Source organism: Cylas formicarius, unplaced genomic scaffold (assembly GCF_029955315.1).
Source record: "Cylas formicarius isolate icCylForm1 unplaced genomic scaffold, icCylForm1.1 PGA_scaffold_8__14_contigs__length_24414737, whole genome shotgun sequence".
NCBI classification, from domain to species: Eukaryota; Metazoa; Arthropoda; class Insecta; order Coleoptera; family Brentidae; genus Cylas; species Cylas formicarius.
Window position 1 is genome coordinate 13,250,503 of NW_026844361.1, and position 12,078 is coordinate 13,262,580.

At 36.4% G+C, this 12,078-nt stretch overlaps 3 protein-coding genes across 3 annotated transcripts; 2 read left to right on the forward strand and 1 right to left on the reverse strand.

Annotated features, from left to right (window-relative positions):
• Positions 1-2,228: 2,228 nt before the first annotated feature.
• LOC132706368 (heat shock protein 68-like) lies at positions 2,229-4,437 on the reverse strand. Its single transcript, XM_060677656.1, has one exon. It carries the CDS (start codon positions 4,298-4,300, stop codon positions 2,345-2,347), a length of 1,956 nt encoding a protein of 651 aa, XP_060533639.1. The 5' UTR covers positions 4,301-4,437; the 3' UTR covers positions 2,229-2,344.
• A 1,257-nt stretch (positions 4,438-5,694) lies between these two features.
• On the forward strand, positions 5,695-7,785 carry LOC132706038 (heat shock protein 70 A1-like). Its single transcript, XM_060677097.1, has one exon. The coding sequence runs from the start codon at positions 5,698-5,700 to the stop codon at positions 7,651-7,653; it is 1,956 nt and encodes a 651-aa protein (XP_060533080.1). The 5' UTR covers positions 5,695-5,697; the 3' UTR covers positions 7,654-7,785.
• Positions 7,786-8,705: 920 nt separating this feature from the next.
• On the forward strand, positions 8,706-11,337 carry LOC132706039 (ras-related protein Rab-35). The gene is made up of 4 exons (XM_060677098.1): positions 8,706-8,958; positions 9,182-9,356; positions 9,415-9,539; positions 9,586-11,337. The coding sequence occupies exons 1-4, from the start codon at positions 8,907-8,909 to the stop codon at positions 9,837-9,839; spliced, it is 606 nt and encodes a 201-aa protein (XP_060533081.1). The 5' UTR covers positions 8,706-8,906; the 3' UTR covers positions 9,840-11,337.
• Positions 11,338-12,078: the final 741 nt, after the last annotated feature.

Consider the following 12,078-nt stretch of genomic DNA (forward strand, 5'->3'; position numbering starts at 1 on the left):
TATAATGACTGTAATAATTATTACGAGTACCGCTATTGACAGTGTATAAAAAGAAAAAGGTCTTGATCCGCCATATTGCTTTCGTTTAAAATGAACTAGGCCCTAAGGTTTCTTAGTATTTTCGACGGTACTCAGAAAGTAAGTAACAAACCGAACCTCTCAGTTTTGATTATAATGTATACGTCTTTTCTGTGGTACGTCTATGTATACGAACACGATAGTACAAATTTGAAGCATTCCGACATTTAGTTATGTTTTCGTCCGTAAAACCTCGAGAATGTCGTCAATTATGGTTATATTTAACGATAGTTTTTCTAACACGCTTCCTTTCTGAGTACACATATGCTGGTACAGTATACTAACTTGGAACTTATATACGTAAAAATTACAATAAATAGTGTTTAAGGTTATTCGAAAATAACATTTCCATCCAATCGTTACATTTAAGGCACTTTATCAACGTTTCGTATTTTTCAAGTTTTCGAGGGTTACTGTTGCGTAAGGTGCCCATATAAAGTACTTTACACTAACCGTACATACATACTTTTGTCCAGAGTAACTAATTCCGTACACTTCAGGTATTAAGTATCTATGTGTTTGTGATTGGAAACAAATGGCAGACTACTCAGTACCAATTTGACCAATTAATATGGAAGTATAGGACATATAAAAAGTTTGGTTAGGAAGTGTGAAATAGGCAGTGTTGCCAATCGCTCTCGATCTTTCTGTAATTTCTTGTACAATAGTAACCAATCGCACCTTCAACTGGAAAAAAAAGGTTTCAAAATGATTTGAATCAAGTGAAACTTCTTTAATGAAAATCAAAATCTAACCTACAAATATTAATTAACAGACCTGATAAGTTTATTATTTATATAGATTATTTACGTACGCCATAATAAGTGTCTGAATATTCACATTCCACGTTACAAGTTTGGTCTTAAATGATACATACCAGTAGAGGTTATATTTTCATTTTCAATAAAAATGACTCGTTTAATTTCCTTTTGCAATACTTGCGTAACTGAATAATAATAATAGTTGATAAATATTCAAAGACGGCAATAATTACAAACTTACACCGAAAGTCAGTTTCTTTGGATGCCAAACTTTGACACATAAACTAAAATGGCCGACGCTACGTCAGTATATCGCATTGGTAGAGTAAATTACTTTATATGCAGTGTCCCAGTTTAGGCTACACTAAAGACATAAAATACATTTCTTCCAGTATACGTAAAAAATCATTTTGTGACTAAATATATTAATTGATAAATCGTGTATATATGTTTTATATTAGGAATAATGTGCATCCGTGTAGCGCGTATGTCTTGGATTTGTTTTTCATTCGTGCCGGTTTGGTCCATTGCCTCTAATAATTTGAAGGTTTTCGACCAGGCGCAATATTGGTGTTACATTTTAATTTGCTATGTCCGTCTGTGATATATAATAAAACAAAAAAAAGTCTATGGCACTTACGTCAGAGAGAAGCATTATAAAATTGTAATTGGGAAATTCGTGACATTTTTTGAGGCGTGTTCATTCCAAATTAATATGTTGATCTAATTTTAATTTCTGTTTTTTAACAATTAGAATTAAAAATGGCTTACGATATATTTTTTTGACATATCATAAAACTGATATGTCAATGGAACTAACACCCTGTGTAATAGTAAAAAATGTCACTCTATTACGCTTAAACCTTTTAAAACATTTCCGAACTACTGAATTGCTTCTTATGACTAATGTATACGCTGATAAATACTCAGTTTTTCTTTATTTTTAAAGGCATTATATCTAAATGTAATTGATACATATTAAATTAGATTAAAATATACATTTCGTCGACAGTGGCTATAGGTATTTCCATTTTCGTTTTATATTACTTTAAAGCCCATACAAAATTTATTTTTGTTTGTATACCGTTTAGAATACAATCGCATTTTTTAGAAGCTCATTTTATTCAATTATGGTGCCCGACAAAAAATTTACACCGCTTTTACTTTTATCTTCCGTGATTTTGAAGAAAATAGATAAAATATTTTTCGTTATCGCCAGTGTTAGTCAGCTCTGTGTATGTCATTAATTGTAAAAAAAATAAAAAAAAACAGATAATTAAATTTTGTTTTAATTTGGCTCTTCATTAATCCAAGCCCAAAAAGAATCAAAAAATTGCAATGGCCATTTGAATCAGACCGAATAAAAACAAAATAAACAATTAAGTAGTTTTCCATTTTATTTAGCTCAAAGTATGTACAAAAAATAATAAAAAAATATATTTACAAAACTAAAATAATCAGTCTTTTACACTGTAAAATCAGTATTAGGCTTGTATCTAAGCATTTTAATCGACCTCCTCGATTGTCGGTCCACCTTGTTGTCCACCGAATCCACCGGCTTGTCTTCCACATCCACCGGGCATTCCACCAGACGAGGGTCCCGGGCCAAAGTTCTGCTGGTTGCCGCCTCCATAGAGTTTGGCCATTATGGGGCTGCAGACAGAAGTGAGCTGTTTCTGTCTGTCTTCGAATTCTTCTTTCTCAGCCAGAGTGTTACTGTCGAGCCACTTCAACGCGTCTGCGCATTCTTGCTCCACCCTGGACTTGTCCTCGGAGCTCAGTTTATCACCGCACTCACTTACAGCCTGTTTCAGTTGGAAAATGTAGGCTTCAAATTGGTTTCGGGCAGACACTTTGAGTTTTTGTTTCTCATCTTCTTCTTTGTACATCTCGGCCTCCGACAACATTCGGTCGATATCTTGTTGGGATAGTCTGCCCTTGTCGTTTTTGATGGTGATGTTACGGGAATTGCCCGAGCTGGTATCCTTGGCGGAAACGTTTAGGATTCCGTTGGCGTCCAAATCAAAGGTGACTTCAACCTTAGGGACACCTCTGGGAGCTGGTGGAATTCCGGTTAGGTCAAAGGTACCCAGAAGGTTGTTGTCCTTCGTCATGGCCCTTTCCCCTTCGAAGACTTGAATAGTCACCGCAGGCTGATTATCGGAATACGTTGTGAACGTCTGAGTTTGTTTGCATGGTATTCTGGCATTTCTTTCAATAATTTTGGTCATAACCCCACCGGCAGTTTCGATACCCATTGATAAAGGCGTTACATCCACTAACAGCACATCCTGAATCTTCTCATCTTTCTCGCCATTTAATACTGCTGCTTGGACGGCAGCCCCGTAAGCCACAGCTTCATCTGGATTAATGGAGAGATTTAGCTGTTTCCCATTGAAGAAATTCTGCAGAAGCTGCTGGATTTTGGGAATTCTCGTGGAGCCGCCGACTAATACTATGTCGTGAATAGAGCCCTTGTCCATTTTTGCATCAGTTAAAGCTTTCTCAACTGGCTGTAAAGTTCCTCTGAACAAATCCGCGTTAAGTTCTTCAAAACGAGCTCTAGTAACTTTGGTATAAAAGTCCACGCCCTCAAACAAAGCATCGATTTCAATAGACGCTTCTGTACTGGACGATAACGTTCTCTTGGCTCGCTCCGCGGCAGTCCTTAATCTTCTCAACGCTCGAGGATTGGTTTTCAAATCTTTTCTGTATTTGCGTTTGAACTCGTCTGCTAAATGGTTGACTAATCGATTGTCAAAGTCCTCTCCTCCTAAATGTGTGTCACCGGCCGTAGCTCTTACTTCGAACAACGAACCTTCATCGATGGTTAGTATGGAAACGTCGAAAGTGCCTCCTCCCAAATCGAATATCAAAACATTACGCTCTCCTTTCAAGTTTTTATCGAGGCCGTAAGCTAAGGCTGCTGCCGTGGGTTCGTTTATGATTCTCATAACCTTTAGTCCCGCGATAACGCCCGCATCTTTTGTCGCTTGCCTTTGGGAGTCGTTGAAATAAGCCGGAACGGTAACGACTGCATCTCTAATGGGCATTCCCAAATATGCCTCCGCAGTCTCCTTCATTTTCGTCAACACCATGGAACTCACTTCTTCGGGAGCGAATCTCTTGATCTCCCCCTTATATTCCACCTGGATTTTCGGTTTACCGGAGTCGTTGACAACTTTAAACGGCCAATGCTTGAGATCTTGTTGGATTTTGGGATCTTCGTATTTCCTTCCGATCAGTCGTTTAGCGTCGAATACGGTGTTAGCGGGATTCATCGCCACCTGGTTCTTCGCCGCATCCCCGATGAGACGTTCCGTATCGGTAAACGCCACATAACTAGGAGTCGTCCTGTTGCCTTGATCGTTGGCGATGATTTCCACCTTCCCGTGCTGCCAAACACCGACACACGAGTAGGTCGTTCCCAAATCAATACCGATTGCTGGAGCTTTCACCATTTTTGTTTCTTTTGTATTCTCCTTTTACAAATAAACTACACGAAACTTGGAAAATTATCGCTCGTTCGCTTCGCTTCTTACTAACACTTCTATATATCACTTTTCAATTTCAACTGTCACCGAGACCGCCGCGGTGTGACGCTTTTATACTCTGCAGCATTCCGTTCCCGGACAATATCGAAAATTCTCGACTTTTCCACGCTCGTTCCATCTCTTTTTAACTTACTGGTTTAAACAGAGAAAAAGTACATTTGGTCGTTGAACGAAGCAACAACCAAGAGCACAGAAAATTCTCGATTTTAATATAGGGGGAGCCAAATATTTTCGTTAGCAATCGTTCGCTAAAATTAGGATTTTTATGACTTTCCATTTGGAAACTAATAAATATCGATAACCAACGAACTGATTAGCTGAAATTGACCAATGTTTTTAATACTCAAAGACTCATAACAAGAAAGCTTATAGACAAAAAGTACGTTTGAAATAAACGTGGCTGAAATGACTTTAGGACACCTAACACGTATAAAGTCAATCTATGGAGTGAGTCCAAAACTTATTGAAATTTATACCCATTCAAAAAGCAAACTTGCGTTATTTTCTTGAGATAATATATAATTGATAATATGTTTGTGACTCGCAGCTATTCCGCATACAAAGCGATGATTTATTTCTTTCCTTTATTACTTAATATCATTGTATGTTATTGTTATGAAAATCTTTACGATATATTAAACTCGGTATCAATTATGACACATTCTATAAGTATTTATTTTTATTTTTTTAATTTATGGTAATAACATTATTATTAACCTCTATTTTATACCCACCCTAATTACCACGTGCATACAAAAAAATAAACTGTTAACCAATTAAGTAAGGGACGTTTTAAATTATTTTTGTACGTCATTGGACACTTGTGTAGCCCGATTGTAGAAAAAAACTAAGTTTTTATATTAGATAATGTTTATTCCCAACTAACGAATAATTATACCGAGCAAATAGAGAAAATGATAATAAAATTACTCGTAGGTTTAAAAAACCTACCTTTCCTTGGGACACCCAATACACAGAGAGTAGAATTATCGGGAAAGGTTTGCCATTATATTCGCTTGTCTCGCTTGCACTGTCTACGAACAACAAGGACAGAAACTTTTTCGAGAATTACATGGTAAATTCCCGTAAGGTTTTATTCTGATTCTATGGTGTTCTCGAACACTCCATTCGAGAACGTTCGGTAGTCTTCGGGACAAATTTGCCGTTTCATATATAAGGAGCGAGTTGGCGCGTCGATCGCATAGTTCAAATCGAAACGGTTTGAGTAAAAGTGGTACGTGAGATACTAGAAGTATTGCTATTTACGATTTATTTGCGAATTCAAGTGAATCCGTATTTGAAAAATGGTGAAAGCTCCAGCAATCGGTATTGATTTGGGAACGACCTACTCGTGTGTCGGTGTTTGGCAGCACGGGAAAGTGGAAATCATCGCCAACGACCAAGGCAACAGGACGACTCCTAGTTATGTGGCGTTTACCGATACGGAACGTCTCATCGGGGATGCGGCGAAGAACCAAGTGGCGATGAATCCATCTAACACCGTATTCGACGCTAAACGACTGATCGGAAGGAAGTACGACGATCCCAAAATCCAACAAGATCTCAAACATTGGCCCTTTAAAGTCGTCAACGACTGCGGTAAACCGAAAATCCAGGTGGAATATAAGGGAGAGATCAAGAGATTCGCCCCGGAAGAAGTTAGTTCGATGGTGTTGACGAAAATGAAGGAAACGGCCGAAGCATATTTGGGAATGCCTATTAGAGATGCCGTCGTCACCGTTCCGGCTTATTTCAACGACTCCCAAAGGCAAGCTACAAAAGATGCGGGCGTTATCGCGGGACTAAATGTTATGAGAATCATAAACGAACCCACGGCAGCGGCGTTAGCGTACGGCCTCGATAAAAATTTGAAGGGAGAGCGGAATGTTTTGATATTCGATTTGGGAGGAGGCACTTTCGACGTTTCCATACTAACCATCGATGAAGGTTCGTTGTTCGAAGTAAGAGCTACGGCCGGTGACACACATTTAGGAGGAGAGGACTTTGACAATCGATTAGTCAACCATTTAGCAGACGAATTCAAACGCAAATACAGAAAAGATTTGAAAACCAATCCTCGAGCGTTGAGAAGGTTAAGGACTGCCGCGGAACGAGCCAAGAGGACGTTATCGTCGAGTACAGAAGCCTCTATTGAAATCGATGCTTTGTACGAAGGTGTAGACTTTTATACCAAAGTTACTAGAGCTCGTTTTGAGGAACTTAACGCGGATTTGTTCAGAGGAACTTTACAGCCAGTTGAGAAAGCTCTCAATGATGCCAAAATGGACAAGGGCTCTATTCACGACATAGTATTAGTCGGCGGCTCCACGAGAATTCCCAAAATCCAGCAGCTTCTGCAGAATTTCTTCAATGGGAAACAGCTAAATCTCTCCATTAATCCAGATGAAGCTGTGGCTTACGGGGCTGCCGTCCAAGCAGCAGTATTAAATGGCGAGAAAGATGAGAAGATTCAGGATGTGCTGTTAGTGGATGTAACGCCTTTATCAATGGGTATCGAAACTGCCGGTGGGGTTATGACCAAAATTATTGAAAGAAACGCCAGAATACCATGCAAACAAACTCAGACGTTCACAACGTATTCCGATAATCAGCCTGCGGTGACTATTCAAGTCTTCGAAGGGGAAAGGGCCATGACGAAGGACAACAACCTTCTGGGTACATTTGACCTAACCGGAATTCCACCAGCTCCCAGAGGCGTCCCTAAGGTTGAAGTCACCTTCGATTTGGACGCCAACGGAATCTTAAACGTTTCCGCCAAGGATACCAGCTCGGGCAATTCCCGTAACATCACCATCAAAAACGACAAGGGCAGACTATCCCAACAAGATATCGACCGAATGTTGTCGGAGGCCGAGATGTACAAAGAAGAAGATGAGAAACAAAAACTCAAAGTGTCTGCCCGAAACCAATTTGAAGCCTACATTTTCCAACTGAAGCAGGCTGTAAGTGAGTGCGGTGATAAACTGAGCTCCGAGGGCAAGTCAAGGGTGGAGCAAGAATGCGCAGACGCGTTGAAGTGGCTCGACAGTAACACTCTGGCTGAGAAAGAAGAATTCGAAGACAGACAGAAACAGCTCACTTCTGTCTGCAGCCCCATAATGGCCAAACTCTATGGAGGCGGCAACCAGCAGAACTTTGGCCCGGGACCCTCGTCTGGTGGAATGCCCGGTGGATGTGGAAGACAAGCCGGTGGATTCGGTGGACAACAAGGTGGACCGACAATCGAGGAGGTCGATTAAGACGCTTAGATGCAACCCCAACACTGATTTTACAGTATTGTAGAAGACTGATTATTTTAGTTTTGTAAATATGTTTATTTTTTGTACACTCTTTGAGTTAAATAAAATGGAAGAAAAATCTTAATAATTGGTTTATTTTGAAATTAGTGTAGCTTCCTTTGGTATAACCAAAGGAATATAAAAAAAAATTAAAAGACGAGTATTTGACAATAGTTTCTTGGGCATAAAATTAAACTTACATCCGCAGATTAATCTTTATTTTCTAAAATCTAAAATGGATTATTTGATTTAGCAACTTTAATTTATGTTTTAATGTCTTGGTGGTACATAACAAGCATTAATAAAGCATTACTCCTCGTGCCAATTTTTGTAGTGTGTGATTGACAATACTTATAGCGTTTTGTTCCGTCCAAAAGATTATTTTTTCTTAACAATATCCCACCGAATCTCTTGCATGCACTTGTAGTAGTGAGATTCTAAAGGTCCCTCTGCACTTGGAAAAAACACAAACGAAAAAAAAGCCCACAAAACACAACAAATATTTTAATCTCATAATTCTGGGACTTTTAACGCTTCAACTATTCGAGAATAGGGTTTCTCTTAATTTATCGCTTTTTCGATATCAAACACCCATAACTTACATATCCAAAGTTCACTTCATTAGGTACCGTAAGGCTTCAATATTAGTCACAGATAAGCGAAAAGGGAAAGCATATCACAATATAACAGCACAAAGAGAATTATTGCAGTAGGATAAAGAAAACCGAAACTTTAAAAGATTGGAAGCGAGACCGAAAATATCCTTTAGTTGCATACGATATTTTTAGTTATCGATTATTGATTATTTACTGGAATAGATCCACCATAGATCATGGTCCGCCAATATCGATAAAACACCGCCGGTTATTATTTTTTTCAACCTATATGAAAAACCCAATATTCACCCCACAAAATTAGACATAATAAGAATAATACTTGTTGGTTATTGCTGAATTTAATTTTTTGTTCTTTGCCATAGAAAATTTGTGCTGTTGAGAGTGAAACTGCGAAATCTTAGAAAATCTTAATGAAACGTCAGTGTCAGTGTAATCACATCTAACTGTCATTGGCATTGTCGAGCTCTGCTGATTTAATAGTTTTGACAAAGTTTACAAATGTTTTCAAAAGTTGTTAGTCTTTGTAGTTATTTAAATTGGATAAAGTTTTATTAGATGTTAACTTAACACTATTATTCCGAATTTCACGCTTTAAAAATGGCGCGTGATTATGACCATCTTTTTAAATTACTTATAATAGGAGACAGCGGTGAGTAGGGCCTCAAGGGGCGGGGTTAGGAAATGAGGAAAGTGTTTTGGTAGCCACTTATAATTATCCCCTATTTGATAGACACTTTAAATTATATTGTGGTGTTATTCTGGGTTGAAGAAAATTGAAAAAGTGGTGGTAATTTTGCAATTAAAGTTGCTAAATTAAAAAATTGTCTTAGTGGTTTTTAACGCTCACACAAAATTCCTATTTTTCATTTTAGGTGTAGGAAAAAGCTCTCTGTTGTTAAGATTTTCAGATAACACTTTTACTGGAAGTTATATCACAACCATAGGGGTAGATTTTAAAATCAAAACTGTAAACATTGAAGGTCAAAAAGTGAAGTTACAAATATGGGATACAGCTGGCCAAGAGCGATTTAGAACCATTACTAGCACGTGAGTAATATCTTGGGATGCAAACAGTTAAAAATTGTTGGCTACTTCAATATTGTAGGTATTATAGGGGCACCCATGGTGTCATAATCGTCTACGATGTTACAAATGGTGAAAGTTTTGCTAATGTAAAAAGATGGTTGCATGAAATTGATCAAAATTGTGAAGTGGTCAATCGAGTCCTAGGTAAGAAATTCATGGTAATAACTTCGATTTTAAATTGTTGTTTTAGTGGGGAACAAAAATGATACCCCAGATAGAAAAGTGGTCTTGACAGAAGATGCTCAACGTTTTGCTGACACAATGAATATTCGTTTGTTTGAAACGTCAGCAAAGGACAACATAAATGTTGAAGAAATGTTCATGTCTATAACGAGGCTGGTATTAAGGTCGAAGCTTGAAATGAAGGAAAGGCAAAATGCATCCCCGAATGATGTGGTCAATTTGAGAAAAACTCCAAAGTCCGGTAAAAAGAAGTGCTGTTAGCAGATTTTAAATTTGTTTTTCTTTCAAATCAATAAATTAACTGTTTTCTAAATTAGATATCTCAAAGCATTCATCATAAGTATGACTTTTAAATTCAGTATTTTTTGGAATATCCGCAGTTATTTCAATTTTACCTTGTACCATGTGAGACTGTATATTAATGTAAAAAAAGCTGGTTCAGGTCTCAACAAAGAATGTCCCTTGCAAGTTATTGTTTGTGAAATATTGAATCTCTCTTGTATTATTTACTCAGTTCAATTAATTATTGAGAATGATATTGGGAGCTTCCATTTTTGAATTATTTACATAAAATAATCTTGTAAATAACCAAAAAAGTTTTGTAAATAAAAAAAAAAATTGTTCTATGCATCTATAGTTTTGTTTTATAGAGTAACGAAAACTTAAAACGATCGAAATGTGCTAAGTAAAGTTTACCTAAAGGTCATCAAAGAAATAAAGCTAAATTATAGCTTTTTAGGTGTTTTTATGAGTCAATTACATGCATAGGCAATTGATATAATATCGTTTGGCGCTAAAAAGGCTTCCGACTAAGCAGAGTGCAAAGTAAATCCTCTCAAATTTAAAGCTATGTGGAAATTTGAAAGTAGAAAATGTGTTTTGGACTTGATTGTTCACTAAGAAAAGTGTTTAGGGTAATTCACCAGAGTTATTTGGAATTGTATAGAAGCAGTTAGCGGTAAATGCAATCAAGGTTGGAGTATCATATATATTTTGGTATATACAGGATGGTTCGAATTGTAATGGAGAAACTTTAACAGTGTATTCAGCAGATAAAAATAAGTAAAGAAGTATGTAAATGTAAAATGGTTCATTTTGGAGACACAAGGTGTTGAAATATTCCAAAAAAATCAATTTTATAATAATAAAATAATAAATAAAAATAAAAAACCATTGAAATTCCACTTTTTCTGTTATGTAAATTAATTTAACGGTCGCACGAACGCCACTGATTAAAAAGTGGCAAGAATACTAAAGTTTGAAAGCAAATTCTAGATTTTTGTTTTTTAATGAAAAACGATTTTTTCGCAAATTTCAACACCCTGCACCTTTTTTAACTTTTTAATATCCGTCGAATACGCTGTTAAAATTTCTTCATAATTTGGACCACCCTATATGGGACAAGGAATATATACAAATTTTCCAAGAAAATGTCTGCTATGGTATTCATATAACTTCATTATTTTTCCCGCCAGATAAATTGTGAATAATTATAAAGCCTAAAAATCTAAACGTAATTTGCATTTAATGTTTAATTAAACCAGTGGATTGAAATGAATTCCTAACATGGAGAACGGAAAATGCAAATAACACTGTGAAATGTGCTGTAACGTTTCGTTATGCATTTTATTTTATGTTAAGAAGAACCAGCATATCACCTTTATATTGACAATATAATAGATATTTTTACGGTGCATTTATTTAGCAAGAATTATTTTTTGCATTGTGTAAAGATTGTGCATTTTAATTATAAATAAAAAAAATGTATATTTGTTGTAGTTTAAAGGTTTCCTTTTTAACCCCTTACCAATCAAGACGGCCAAAGAAAATTAATACACCACCACCACCTAAAATACGTTTCAATTTCAATGGACCATAAATTAAACATCACAGATGTAAGATTCCCTTTCAATTGGCAATACAGATTTAAAATTTTAAAAAAACGTAGGTAGTCCACTTTATCAGGAAAGACTATCACACGAGAAGCAATGACGTCACCCCGTTAAAATTCGCTTTTGTGGACAAGTGTGTGTTTGTATTTTTTAAACAATTATACCTTTACTTAATTCTTAACCAAGAACATGTATTAAGTGTTTATTTGGCAATCAAATATAAAATGTTTTAAAACATTCTTCTTCCTTTTGACGCGATGCTCTACGAAAGTTTTCTATCCAAATGACCATGGTCAAACCAGAGGCCAAAGTTCTAAAATCTTCTATTTCTTGGAAACATTTATTACTCGGTCACTATTTAACATATATTTTCATCAAGATAGGCTTCTATTCCTTTCAAAATATATATTTTTTTTCTAATATATTGTCAATTGATGATTGATATAGACACTCTTTGAGGTACATTTTCGGTAATTAGCGTTCTGTGTATTTCAGTTTTTGATTAAATGAATATAATCGAATATTGCTCCAAATTTTTAAGTACCAAAATTATGAATCAAAGTTTAGACGACCCCGGAGGAAATCGAATATATGACTGCTTCCATGAT